At 38.6% G+C, this 12,580-nt stretch overlaps 1 protein-coding gene across 1 annotated transcript in view; it reads right to left on the bottom strand.

Moving 5' to 3' along the window:
* Window positions 1-12,580, bottom strand: part of CUBN (cubilin) — a gene marked incomplete at its 5' end in the record, with an annotated part of 295,765 nt that overhangs the window by 86,080 nt on the left and 197,105 nt on the right. The window contains 5 exons of the mRNA XM_084880474.1: window positions 4,508-4,689; window positions 6,239-6,379; window positions 7,034-7,243; window positions 8,623-8,801; window positions 10,015-10,189. Of these exons, the coding sequence (XP_084736600.1) occupies window positions 4,508-4,689; window positions 6,239-6,379; window positions 7,034-7,243; window positions 8,623-8,801; window positions 10,015-10,189 (887 nt within the window). The remainder of the gene's footprint in view (window positions 1-4,507; window positions 4,690-6,238; window positions 6,380-7,033; window positions 7,244-8,622; window positions 8,802-10,014; window positions 10,190-12,580) is intronic.

Here is a 12,580-nt window from a genome sequence, read left to right on the forward strand (position 1 = left end):
CAAGCTTCAATTCTATTACTAATTTGAAATTTTAAAAGTTGATTAGAGTATCGGTGATTCCAATATATTAAACAATAACTCTAGTTATGTTCATAGTTATAATAATTGGAAAAGTATGATTTAACATTCCTGGGTTTTATAGTTCAAGGACGATCCAGAAGTAACTATACAATAATTGAATAAGTGATTGTTTGACTTTTTTTTTTTTAAGAAAGGATTTGAATGGCTCACAATTAGAAATAATGTGTCAGAGTATGACACTAAGAGCTCTGGAGAAAGAGAATGTACTTCATCACAAAACCATAAGCTTTTTTATTTACTATTATTGATTATTAAATTTAGCTCCTTCTTGCTTTCCTTCCTCTCTCCCTACTCCCTCTTCCTCTCCCCCTTTCTTCCTTCCTCCTTTTTTTTTTCCCTTTCTCTCTGAGAACTTCTCAAATAAATAAAGGGTGAACAAAAGGCAGCCCACATCCCCTTGTTCAGAGTAAAGAGCAAACAAAACAAACCTCAAATCTATAAAAATATATTGCAAAGGAAAGGAATGTGGACATCATATTAAAAATTCAGAAATTAATTCTGAAGGTGTTTCTTTGTTGGAGTTTTAACCTCCCCAGGAGAAATAATCTATAGATATGACACCTGTAGTTTCCTCTAATTAAATAGTCATCTCCCCACTTGTCACCTCTCATGAAGCACACAATGGACAGCCCAGTCATGCACACAGAGCTTCCCATTAGGCGTTTATTATTAAATATTAGAAATGAACAACCCAGGGTTACCAGACATTTAGGGAAACATCTTATGGCAAAGACAGAGACAAATATACATAAATAGGAAACAGAAACTTTAAGGAAATTGACCACAAAAAGAGAAAAATACTTCAAAATTATGATTAATATATTCACATATTAATATTAATATATTGAACACATTTGATATTTTAAAATATGTAATATATTAAAAAACTAAGGATAAAGTAAGTACAATTCTAGGTATACACATTCTTAAAACTTTATCACTCATCTCCATTTCCTTTAGAAGCTGCAAGAGCATATGCCCGACTTAACAGAATCTTAACCAAAAAAGGGAAATGCACATGTCATACAGCCAGGCCTCCAGCCCGGGAGAGAAAGGAAGGGACTTGGACATTTAGTGAAGGGAAATCCCAACATGAAAGCTGGCATCAGGCTTGCAGAACAAGGCTCAAGGAGGGATATTGCTAGAGAAAATGAAAAAAAAAAATAATAGATGTACTTTATTATACAAGGTGGGGACCTATGTCTGGAGTGGAAAGTGTGTAGAAGAATTAGTGATAGATGCATAGAAAAGCAAGAAAATGTACAAAGGACACTACTAGTATTATTACAAAAAACAAGTAGTTTTTTGTAACAATACTAAATAGTACACTACCTGGCTTCATTGCTAATGGTATTTACATAATCATAATAATGTACACATTAAATAACAATTTAAACAAAATCTGAGATCTAAGTATTTTTGGAGGAAGTTGGGGGAGTATAAAACTATAAGCTTTTGTGAAATGTGCACACCTCTGTGTGCATTTGTGGTGGTGGTAGGGGCTGGTTTGTGAAGAGAGCTAAATCTTCATCATCCATAGTTGGGGGTAAATAGATAATGTGTAAGACCCCAAAATAAAGAAGTAATAGAATAGTAATATTATCCTATATAATAAAGAGGCAATATGCAAATTGACTGTCATACCTGCACAGGATGGCTGCCTATGACCAGGCCAGCAGGGAGGTTAGTGAGGGACGACCAAACGACTGAACAGCAGGCTGCGTGGGGTGACCAGGCTGACAGAGCTGTGTGTGTGTGGCCCGTGAGGGGTGACCAGGCCAGCAGAGGGGGCAGTTGGGAGTGACCAGGCCAACAGAGGGGGCCAGCTAGGAGCAACCAGGCTGACAGGGAGGGGGAAGTTGGGGGCAACCTGGTCAGCAGCTGGGGGGGGGGGGCAGTTAGGGGCGATCAGGCCAGCAGTGGGGATAGTTATGGGCAATCAAGCTGGAATACAGAGGCAGTGAAGGGTGATCAGTCTGGCAGGGGGGGGCAGTTAGGGGTGACCAGGCAGGCAGGCAGGTGAGCGATTAGGAGACAGCGGCCCAGGAATATGAGAGGGATGTTAGACATCCCCCAAGGGATCTTAGATTGGAGAGGTTCAGGCTGGGCTGAGGGAACTCTCCCCTACCCCCATCTGTGCATGAATTTCATGCACTAGGCCTCTAGATTTTAAATAATGATAGAGTTGAGAGTTGATGCCTTTGGCATATATGATTCAGAGATGGGGAAATGACAAAACGTAATTCAGAATTTGTGGCTATCACTGTGAATTTTATTGTAATTATTTGAGTTCTAAAATTAGAATTATTCATATTATCTTTCCTGCAGGGCATGTGGATGGATATTCTGTTGGTAAAATTCTTAATAATTATTATATTCAATTTTATCTCAATTATGAAAGCCATTTTAAAGAACAAAAACCCAGCGTACACACATAAAAATTTTAATGAGTATGTAGAATTCCAAGTATTTATAATTTTTATTTTTCTGAACTCTCCTAATTTTGGTCAATAAGCATCCATTGTATTTTTAATCAGAAAAAACTAGATTAAAATTAGTATACAAATAAATTTATGTCACATGGTTATAATCCTATCTAATAAAAGGGTGATATTCAAATTAACTGTCACTCTGTCACAAATATGGTAACACCCATAGCCACAAGATGGTAGCACCCAGTCCTCTCAGCCCCACTGAAGTCCCCTAGTCTCAGGGCTTGGAGAGGGGGTGTGGTCGCTGAGAGCAAGCGGCATGAGTGGCCTGGCAGAATGCTTGCTTCATCTCCACAGCAGTGAGGCAAGTGTTTCTCGCCCAATCGCAGATGGGTCTCTGGACTGCGGAGAGCCTCTGGGCAGTGGGCAAAGAGAGCTATTGGTGCATGGATTCATGCACAGGGCTACTAGTTACATAATATTATCCATTGCCAAGAAATTGCATTGAAATGTGGTATTTTTTTTTCTTCAGATAGCAGAATTTGGCAAAAATTTTAAGCTTGAATGTGATCATTTTGGGGAAATAAAAAGTGGTAGAAACATACAAAGATGTTTTATATTTTTGAAAATCACTATCCAACAGGAGACAATTAAATGGAAAACAAAAATGGTTTGTTTTTAAAATGAATAATGATAGTACTTCTATTTATTCATTCAACAACTTCTGTCCTTCTTATGTGGCAGGCACTGGGCATTGGGCAATGAAGGAAACCAAGTGCGTGGTTAATGGAGCTCGCATCCTAGTTGGGGGAGCAAACAGTAAGCAGAAAGCAAATAAATGTGGAATATTAGCTGGTCTAAAGTGCTATGCAAGCAATAATAGAGGGAAAGGAAGAGGCCGCAATGAGCTCTATAGAATATAGGGTGTTTGGGGTAGGGCTCATGGATCATGTCATTTGAGCAGAGACCTCAATGAAGTGAAAAAGTGAACTGAACAGCCACCTAGACAAAGGCAATAATGCATGCGGAGTGGGTTGGAATAGTGTGTGGGGGTGGGGGTTCTTAGCATATTCAATGAACTGAAAAGAGGCCAATGAGCAAAAGAAAAAGGGATATTGTGAGATACGGTGCAGAGGTAGGAAAGGAAAGGGCAAAAGTTATGTAGGGACAGTGGGCCATTATAAGGATTTGGGATTTTTCATTAGAAGACTCTAAATCTTTTAAAAACATACAGCCAATGGTATTTGCTTAAGGACGTAACATAAGGTGTGAGAGAAAGGAATCCAAAACAGACATCAAGGTTTTTGACCTGAGCAATCAGGAGTTTGGAATTATTATTTACTGAGATAACAAATAATTATTATTTACAAAGCCTGAAGGAAGGACAAGTTGGGTAGGAAAATAGTTATATTAATATATAATCCATACAGTATATGCATATAGATCTGTCTTTACACAATTAATAATTTCCTTTCACACTCATGAATCTTACTTTTGTTTTTTGCTAAGGGAAGGTTAAAAAAATCGGAGGCTATATTTCAAAGCATTTGAGCTACATGGAGGACAAGCAGCCATGGCCCCTCAAAGAGGTCACTCAATACCTCGGGATAGAACTGTGTTATGCAGGACTACTCATCTGCTTAGAACTTATGGTGGTGGGCTGTTCTGTGACTAGTCCCATTCAGCCATGTGTTACCAATAGGCTTAATTTCTCTGTTTATCCCATTTTGCCAGCCATAATGACCATTTGCTTTTAAAATTTATCCTACCAATGACCCTGATGTAAGTTGTGATAACTAATAGCTTCTTAAAACAGCTTTTACAAATATGTGGCATTTTATTGAGATTTTGTCCTACCTAAAATATTTAGAGATGGTCTGAGATACAGTTGTACAATGGGAATATTCCTGACCTAGTTTCCTGGCTGTGATTTATGAGACAATGAACTCCTTAGCCAATGGAATATAATGTCCCTGACTGCGCGGGACACTTACTGTCACTCGCTCGCTATTGCAGGACGGATGAGCTTCCAGCCTCAGGTTGTTAAAAATTAGTGTGACCTGCTTTCCTTCCTGCACAGTGATCCTCCACTCACAGAGCCGGCCATGAGGATTCGGGTTAGGGTAGTTGGGAGAAGTGAACGTTCCAGTAGGGCCTTGTAGATCGCCACCGCATGCTGAAGGGGGGAGAGAAAAGGATTTCCAATGAAACCAAATTGACCCTTTCTATATAGAATATCCTCAGAATTAAAGTGTGTCTTTTTCCCATTCTCATGTTAGACAAAATTATTGCCTTACTTATGTGGATTGTAAGAAAGAAAATATGTACTACAAAAAGGTCATTGTGGCTAACTGGGCTTAAATATAAAAAACAAACAAAACAAAACAAAAAACCCAAAGCCTAGCAGCCACCTCTATACAGGGAACTCTCATGAAAATGGCACTTCAGGGAGAAGCTCACACTGAGCAGCTGGCCTGCACTGTGTTCCTGTCGTCTGAGCCAGCCCTTATGAAGGAGATGCTGGAATCCTATTTCAACCTATAGGACTGAGGCTTTCCCCAAACAATCATAGCTGCCCACTTCTCTCTTCATTAGCTTCTTTACCAACCAATAAGAGCAGCTCCATTCTGACGAATCAAACTGTGAAGATTTGGAGTCCTCATTTGCATGAGGATGGGCCAATCAGGGACCAGGAATGGGGACTTCTGTCTATTTAATCAGTTTCTCTCCCCTCTAGGACCACAGTTACCCTTTCTATTTAAGAGTGAGTTTTCCTGGCTGGAGCTGAAAGACCAAAGATGTCACAACAGTGCACAATGGAGCAGACCGGCACAGGATGGAGAAATCCAGCCAGGAGCAGAGCAGAGCTGTCTAGAAGGAAGGTAGGCCCCAGGGCTACCTTATCCCAGAGTTGCCTCATAGCCATGCTGTTTCCACACTGTTCTGTATCACAATTGAGCTATTTTGTACTCAATAAAGTTTCCTCTTCACTGCACCCCAAATTGAGGATTCCTGATGGCATTAAATTGGTACCAATGACCACTAATGACATAACTGTATGTATGCAAGGACTTACACAAAACATTTCTTTCACTTCCTATTAATATTTAACCTTTGTGTTCATGGATGATAGTTCACAGCGTTTTACCATCATGACCCAAAAAATATAAGACCAATAAATGTAGCAATCTTAGAGTCAGGAAAATCAGTGAGCTAAAGTACTTAACCTCTTTTTTTTTCTTCTTTTTTTTTTCCCAGACAAGATCTTTATTTTACTTGAGTTTGTTAGGGAATTTGGAATGCAAATTCTGAGTAGGACTAATAGGCTGGCTTCCTTAAAGTGAGTAATGTAGTACATCCCCTTATGTCTCTCCTAGTGCTAGTTCCCTTCTTTTGTAGCACTGATCACAGGTGTGGTTTTCAATTGTCAGTGTGACTGTTGGATTGACATCTGCCTCTCCAATAAGCTGTAAGGTCCAAGAAGACAGGAGTTAGGTTTTTAGTTTTGTTTTTCTTGTGTGTGTGTGTGGGGGGGGGGGTTGTCCAACTGCTATAACATCTGTGCCCTAGCATAATGGCTAATAATGGCTATCCAGTGTAGGTGCACAAATTTACTGCTCTAGAACAGTGTTTCCCAGTACACACACACACACACACACACACACACACACACATATATATATATATATATATATATATATATATATATATATCCATGAACTTACCTTCCAGACTGGCTTCAAACCGTAGTTTGAATCCTGAGGCAGTAAGAGAGTCATCTGTGACAAACCGGACCACAGCAACATTGCTAGAAGTGTCCACGCTGTCAGGAAGGATGTTTCCACAGTATCTGCCCAGTAAATTTCCTGTGAGAGTTAAATACCTAAGTATGTATATGTCCAGGTAAGTGATTTTACTTAACCTCTACTGGAGGTGTTCTGCACATTTGAAGAAAACAATAAAAGACAAGACCCTATCCATGAAGAAATAATAACCTCTGTCAAGAAAAGCAAGACAAATATGAATAAAAATCAATACATTCAAAGATATGACGTGTAAGAAAAATGGCAACCAGTCAGGGCAATGGCATCTCAGCACAGTGAGGAAGGCTAGCTCATTTGGTTAAAGAAATGGTCGGAATAAATAGGGCAACATATGTTCATCTCATATTATTTTCAGGCTACATTAGCCTTTCTTCTCCTTACTCCACATAATGTCCTTCAAATAACTACATATGGCCCTGGGAGAATATGCTCTCTCCGTGGGCTACAGGATAAGTTATAGGATGACACCTGTGGTTCAGGACACCCATTGTTTACGGGTACGTGGAGGGAGAGAAATGCTAGCACTTTCCACATCTGATTGAGCTGCACTTCTTGCCAAGAATAGACAGAGTTTTGCCTTTCTTGGAAGTGAGGAAACTTCAGAGGCTAAATGAGTACATGTGAAAATAAACACCCCTCCCGCGCGCCCCCCTTCCCCCCCGCCAAAAAAAAAGATAGCAGGAGTGTTTTACTGACCAGAGGTATGGTTTTCCCAGATCTCAACAAAGTCTCTTTCACAGCCAGAAGAATTTTGAAGGTTAAAGTCTTCAAAATGGATGGTGAGATAGTGTCCCGAGGGACCCCTGAGATGCCACTCACACAATAAATCATCTGAATATGCAAGTGTTGGATATCCGATGCTTTGGATGACCCCACTTTGCCCTGTCAATGTTCCCCCACACTGGGCTGCAAAAAAAAAAAAAAAAAAAGCAATATTCTATTATAGTTGTGTGTTGTTGTTGTTTTTTGTTGTTGTTGTTGTTTTTATCTTTGTTTTTATAAATTCACCAGAACATTTGAAAACTTTTATATATTAAGTGAACATGGATTGAAGTTTTAAAAATTCTGAAAGCCCTGGCCGGTTTTGCTCAGTGGATAGAGCAGTGGCCTTCAGACTTGAGGGTCCCAGGTTTGATTCTGGTCAAGGGCATGTACCTTGGTTGCAGGCACATCCCCTGAGAGGTTGTGCAGAAGGCAGCTGATTGCTGTTTCTCTCTCATCGATATTTCTCTCTATCTCTCTCTCTTCCTCTCTGTAAAAAGTCAATAAAATATATTTAATAAAATAAAAATTCTGAAAATCTTGGTTAGTGCCCCCTTACTATTGGAAACCTACTATTGATGTACAGAGAAATGAGAGCAGAAGTTCAATCCAATATTGGGAAATGAAAGACTGAAAGACTTGAAGGGTATATTCTGTAATATCTCTTTAATTTTCTTAGTGGGCCGTGTAAAGATATCAGTTGCAATAACATTTCATTTCAAGAAACAACTGATGGATTGATAGGGCCTCCCCATATCCTGTGTTGGATTCTGAAGACTGAGTCCAACTTCAGCTGGGAAGGGTGCTGTGGTTCCTTTATGATGCTGACCATTTCTAGTTTAACTATCAAATACACATTTTACTGCAGTAACTGGTATCTCAAGGCCTTGAAAATTACTATTTGATTATTTTTCATTAGCCAGATGTGATAGAGTTATATATAATTTGCATCAGCTATGAAGCAACCTATGGTATAGGTTAAATGTTGTTACAACTGGGCTTTCCAAGTGTTGTATGCATCAAATATGTCTGGCTGGTGTCCAGGACATATCATAGTGAATTTTTAAAGTAAGGAAATCAAAACACTGAAGAACTCTTTGCTTTGTATCTACTGACTGATTTGTCACTAGAGGCTTAGAGGGGGGAATCAACTCAATTATCTATTGATGATGAGGAGTTCAAAATCACTATTTTAAATATAGTTAACATTTACTAAAGAGTTTTGCTATTTGAATAATAAATATTTCATGATAATAGGAAGAAAGAAGAATTTGATTTAACTAATGTGTTTCTCACAAACAAGTTAGGACAAAATTTATAAAAGTGTTTTAACATGGAAATCAAAGTAAAAACTAAAATTAATGGCTTGTAGTATTAAACATTTATATTGTTTACTTATTCCTATCATTAAAATAATTATTAAAATTAGGCAGATGGAAAAACTTCTTTTATAATTGTGTGTTTTGTTGTTTTAATATATTTCTTCTAGCACTACTTTCTTATTGAATATAGAAAAATGTTACCTATAGAATACTTGGCCTTGAATCCCACATGAGTGGAGATGTTGTCAGACCGGAATCTCAAATATATCACCTCTCCTGAGGACAAGTGAGTTCTGGGCAAGGAGGTACCACAAAACTTGGAAATTATTGGTGCATTTGAATCAGCTCCATCTCGCAACTCAAGATAATTGGACGTACAGCTAAAGTGAAAGAAAATTCTGTTTAATATATGAAGACAATTGCTTTGACATATTTTTCTATCGATAGAAAAAGATTTTACCCACTTTTTCCAAGGGCATTATTAAGTTAGTTTTTCTGGAACAGAAGACACTGCAACAGAGTCAATTTAAGTGTAATGTCACTTCAGAATATTCTATAATATTTTTTTCTAACCATGATACACAATTTAGTTAGAAGGTAAAAAAAAAAAAAAAAAAAAAAAAAGGTGGGGGGTTTTCATGTACCACACTGAAGAATATTCATTTTCCTTCCACATTCTGCATTAGTTTTATAAGTTTAAAAGTCATTCTCAAATTACCCCCTAGGAATTTAAGAAACACACAAGAATTTTATTTCACATGATGATTCAACGCATTTCATATGACAAAGATGAACTCTCTCTTAACCCAGGCTAATGGACAGTCTGAGCTGGAATTTTCTATGTCCATAAAAGGGGTCAAGTATTTACCCAGTATTTCTGAGTCAATCAGCTAATTAATGCTCACTGAGTGGGAGACTGGCCTTGCATAAGATGCCCATAAATGGTAAACAAAAGATCTTGTAACTAAGTTTTGTACCAGACGCATGTTCATGCAAATGTATGCACACTTTTGTTAAATGAGAAAAAATACAGATTTCTTTTTTCTTTTTGCCTATTCCCTTTGTGTTCAACATAGTAAGACTTACTTTCTGGTGTGTTATCTTTCAGAATTCTTATTAAATAGAAATTAGAAATTGTACTGTACTTGCTTTAGTCCTGTTTCTGAAACTGGTGACCTCTGATGTCACATAACACAAATTTCCATTTGTTAAACAGATATTTTATCATTTATGACACTCATTGTGAGGCTGGGCAAATAAATCCTCATCTAGCAGAGACACTACACGTTTCCTGAGAGAGGAAGAGCAGAGCACATAAATCTCACATAGCCATCCTCAGTGTCTCTTGGAGGATATCCATGAGGTCACGAGGGACAATATCTGTAAACGATCTGCTCAGCAGACGGGAGCGTGTCTGGCAGGCAACGCTTTCAGCCTGGAGGCATTAGGCATCTGCCTTCTGCATCCCTAGATTTCCTATGCAGTGTTTGTGGCTAAGAAATGAAGAAAGAAATTGTACTGAGTCATGACAGCTAAAAAACAAAAAAAAATACCAACTCTGGTGAGGAGAAAAATTAAATGGAGGCGACCTACTTGGGTGTTACTTCAATATTGAATTGATCTTCAAACTGTAGCCTTATGAGCTTTCCGGGAGGAGCAGCTATGAGCCAAATGCAATCAGCGTGCTGGGGATAATTGTCTGGGTGGTTGGGCGAGGTCACATAGCCAACGGACTCCACATCATGGATGTAGATGTTACCCCCACAGGCTGTAAGGAAACACAATTAAGTCAATCTACAGTCTGGAGAAAGCATGGAATCAACTGCCACGACCATTCTTTTAAAAAATGATCTTTATCTGTATTTCCAATCTCAATTTTCTTTCATCTGAAATTATTCTTATTTACTTTTTAAGCAAATAAATTCTGAATTTGCTATCAAGGAAGCTAACAAGTGTGTCACTTTTTAATTTGCCAAACCATGTATTCTCTCTGGAAGTTTCATTTTTCTTTAAAGCCAACACAATGATGTATGGTGCACGGGATAAGAAGCAGGACATCATGGGAGCACTACCACAGACCACTGCTCAAATAAGCATGTGAGTGCACTGGTGCTGATAACTGTCCACGGCTGTTCAGTTCAGTAGAATGATGCAGTGCCATGATCTTAATGTGTTTAAAAGGCTTAACAGGTGTAAGTTTACACAACTCTGTGGGCAATCACTCATTATGTTGCTTCAGGTTTTAGATGCTTTTTATGCAAGAAGAAAAATGAGCTTTTAAACTTTTCTAAAAGACCAAAGTATTATGTAAAAAGTACTTTCATTTTATCAACAAATATGTTTGTCTCTCTTAGCAAACAAACCAAACAGTAAACTGGCTACATTGGGTACTAACCATACCAATGAAATTCACCTGTCCAATACCTCAGCCTTACAGATACCAGATCTACTAGATCCTATTGACATTTTATTTCCACTCTCATTAAGCCATGTCTGGTCATTTCCTGAATTTTGTCATTACCCAGAACTCCTTCATCTCTGACACCTTAAAATATAAATTTCTTTGCCTTTAACTCCCTTGCTTCTGGTGTTTCTTTCATAATTCTTGCAAAATCTCAACTTTATAGTTGTGTTCTATTCAAATCATTCATCGAAATTTCTGCCACTGCAACTGCATGTTCTCCAATCTCAAGACAGCGAAGCAATCCTCCCATGTTTTATGTACATTACAATAGTTATTTAAAAATTGACTGTATGCCCTAATCCCTTCATTCTAGCCATTTCCTTTCTAGTCTCAGCCTTGAGTTGGAATTCTCCTTTAGCAAGAAAGTACAAGTCAGATGAGACCACTCTCCATTTGTAATCCTTTCATTTGTTCCATCCTTAATAAATCCATTTGTTTCTCCACCCCCTACAATTCCCCTTGCGCACTGCCTTCCTGTATATCCGGATTGGGCTCCCATTGCTCAAGGACCTTGCCCTTTTCAGTCCCTTCACTTATGCTTTCAGTCTGTTTCTCTCCTCCTTGGTCCTTTGATTGTTCCATATATCACAAGCTCAAGTAATTTATAGTCACTTTACTTCTTCACTACCCTCTTTTTTACCTTCCTCACCCTCTCTTCACTTTTCAACCCTATGAAAGCACCTTTGTCCGGGTCCACACAGTTGTGTTCCCAAAGGTCTTTTTAAATCTTCTTTCTGTATCCACAGCATTTAACACGTTTGGCCACATCTTCCCTTTTTATATTTTTGTCTCTTAGCTTCCTGGACACTAAGCTCTCCTTTCCTTGTTTTAGTCCTCTTGCCATCCCTCCTTTGGTCCTTGAGTGTCTTTTTCTAGGCCTTCCCTGGCATTGCTGCAGATCCCCAGGAATCCCTCTGTAGGCCCTTCATCTTCTCAATCTAAATACCTTTCTGATTGTCATTCATCCTCATGACTTAAACTACAACCAGCCTGCTAATGATAGATGGGGAAAGTAAAAGGCTGACTGTGTAATTAAGGGAAATGGTTGAATGAGAAAGTTGGGAGGAAGGAGAGTGATCAAAATGTTGGGGTTGCCCAGGAATAGAAATAGAAAGACAGCTAAGTCTAATATTAAGGAAGGTCAGGAAGATGGGGAGAAAATAATAGCCCTACCATTCTTACATGAATAGAGAGGGTACACAAAGAAATAATAAAAGAATCACAGTGTTTGCAAATAGACCTTTAGTTTATCCAAATTCCCACTAAATGTCGATTTAAGAAATACAATTCAAGACTGAGTCTAGCATGGGTATAGTCAGAGAAGCAGAATTCTGTGGAGTGGGCTGATGTCTCCTCTTTAGACACAGACACTATTACTCTACTGAGTCTCAGGACTTGGTGAGATCCTGCCCAGTCATGACTCAACAGCAAAGCTGGTCATGGAGACAGGAGGGAGGAGAGCTCCTGACCTACAGTGTGATGGTGCTCGTGTCACAGAGCTGTGTCTTTAAAGGGTCCTTTCAAATGCCAGAGCCACATATGCTGGGAAGTGACGGAAGACATTCTCTGTCATCACAGAACTGACTTGAGCTTTTAGATGATTTTCTGTATCAGTTGGTGGAGACTTATTTATTTTTCTTTCCCAAAATGAAGAAATTGTGCTGACATTAATTCTAATATTTTGGAGAATGTATA

The sequence above is a fragment of the Pipistrellus hanaki genome (genome assembly GCF_964339955.1).
Source record: "Pipistrellus hanaki genome assembly, chromosome: 1".
NCBI classification, from domain to species: domain Eukaryota; kingdom Metazoa; phylum Chordata; class Mammalia; order Chiroptera; family Vespertilionidae; genus Pipistrellus; species Pipistrellus hanaki.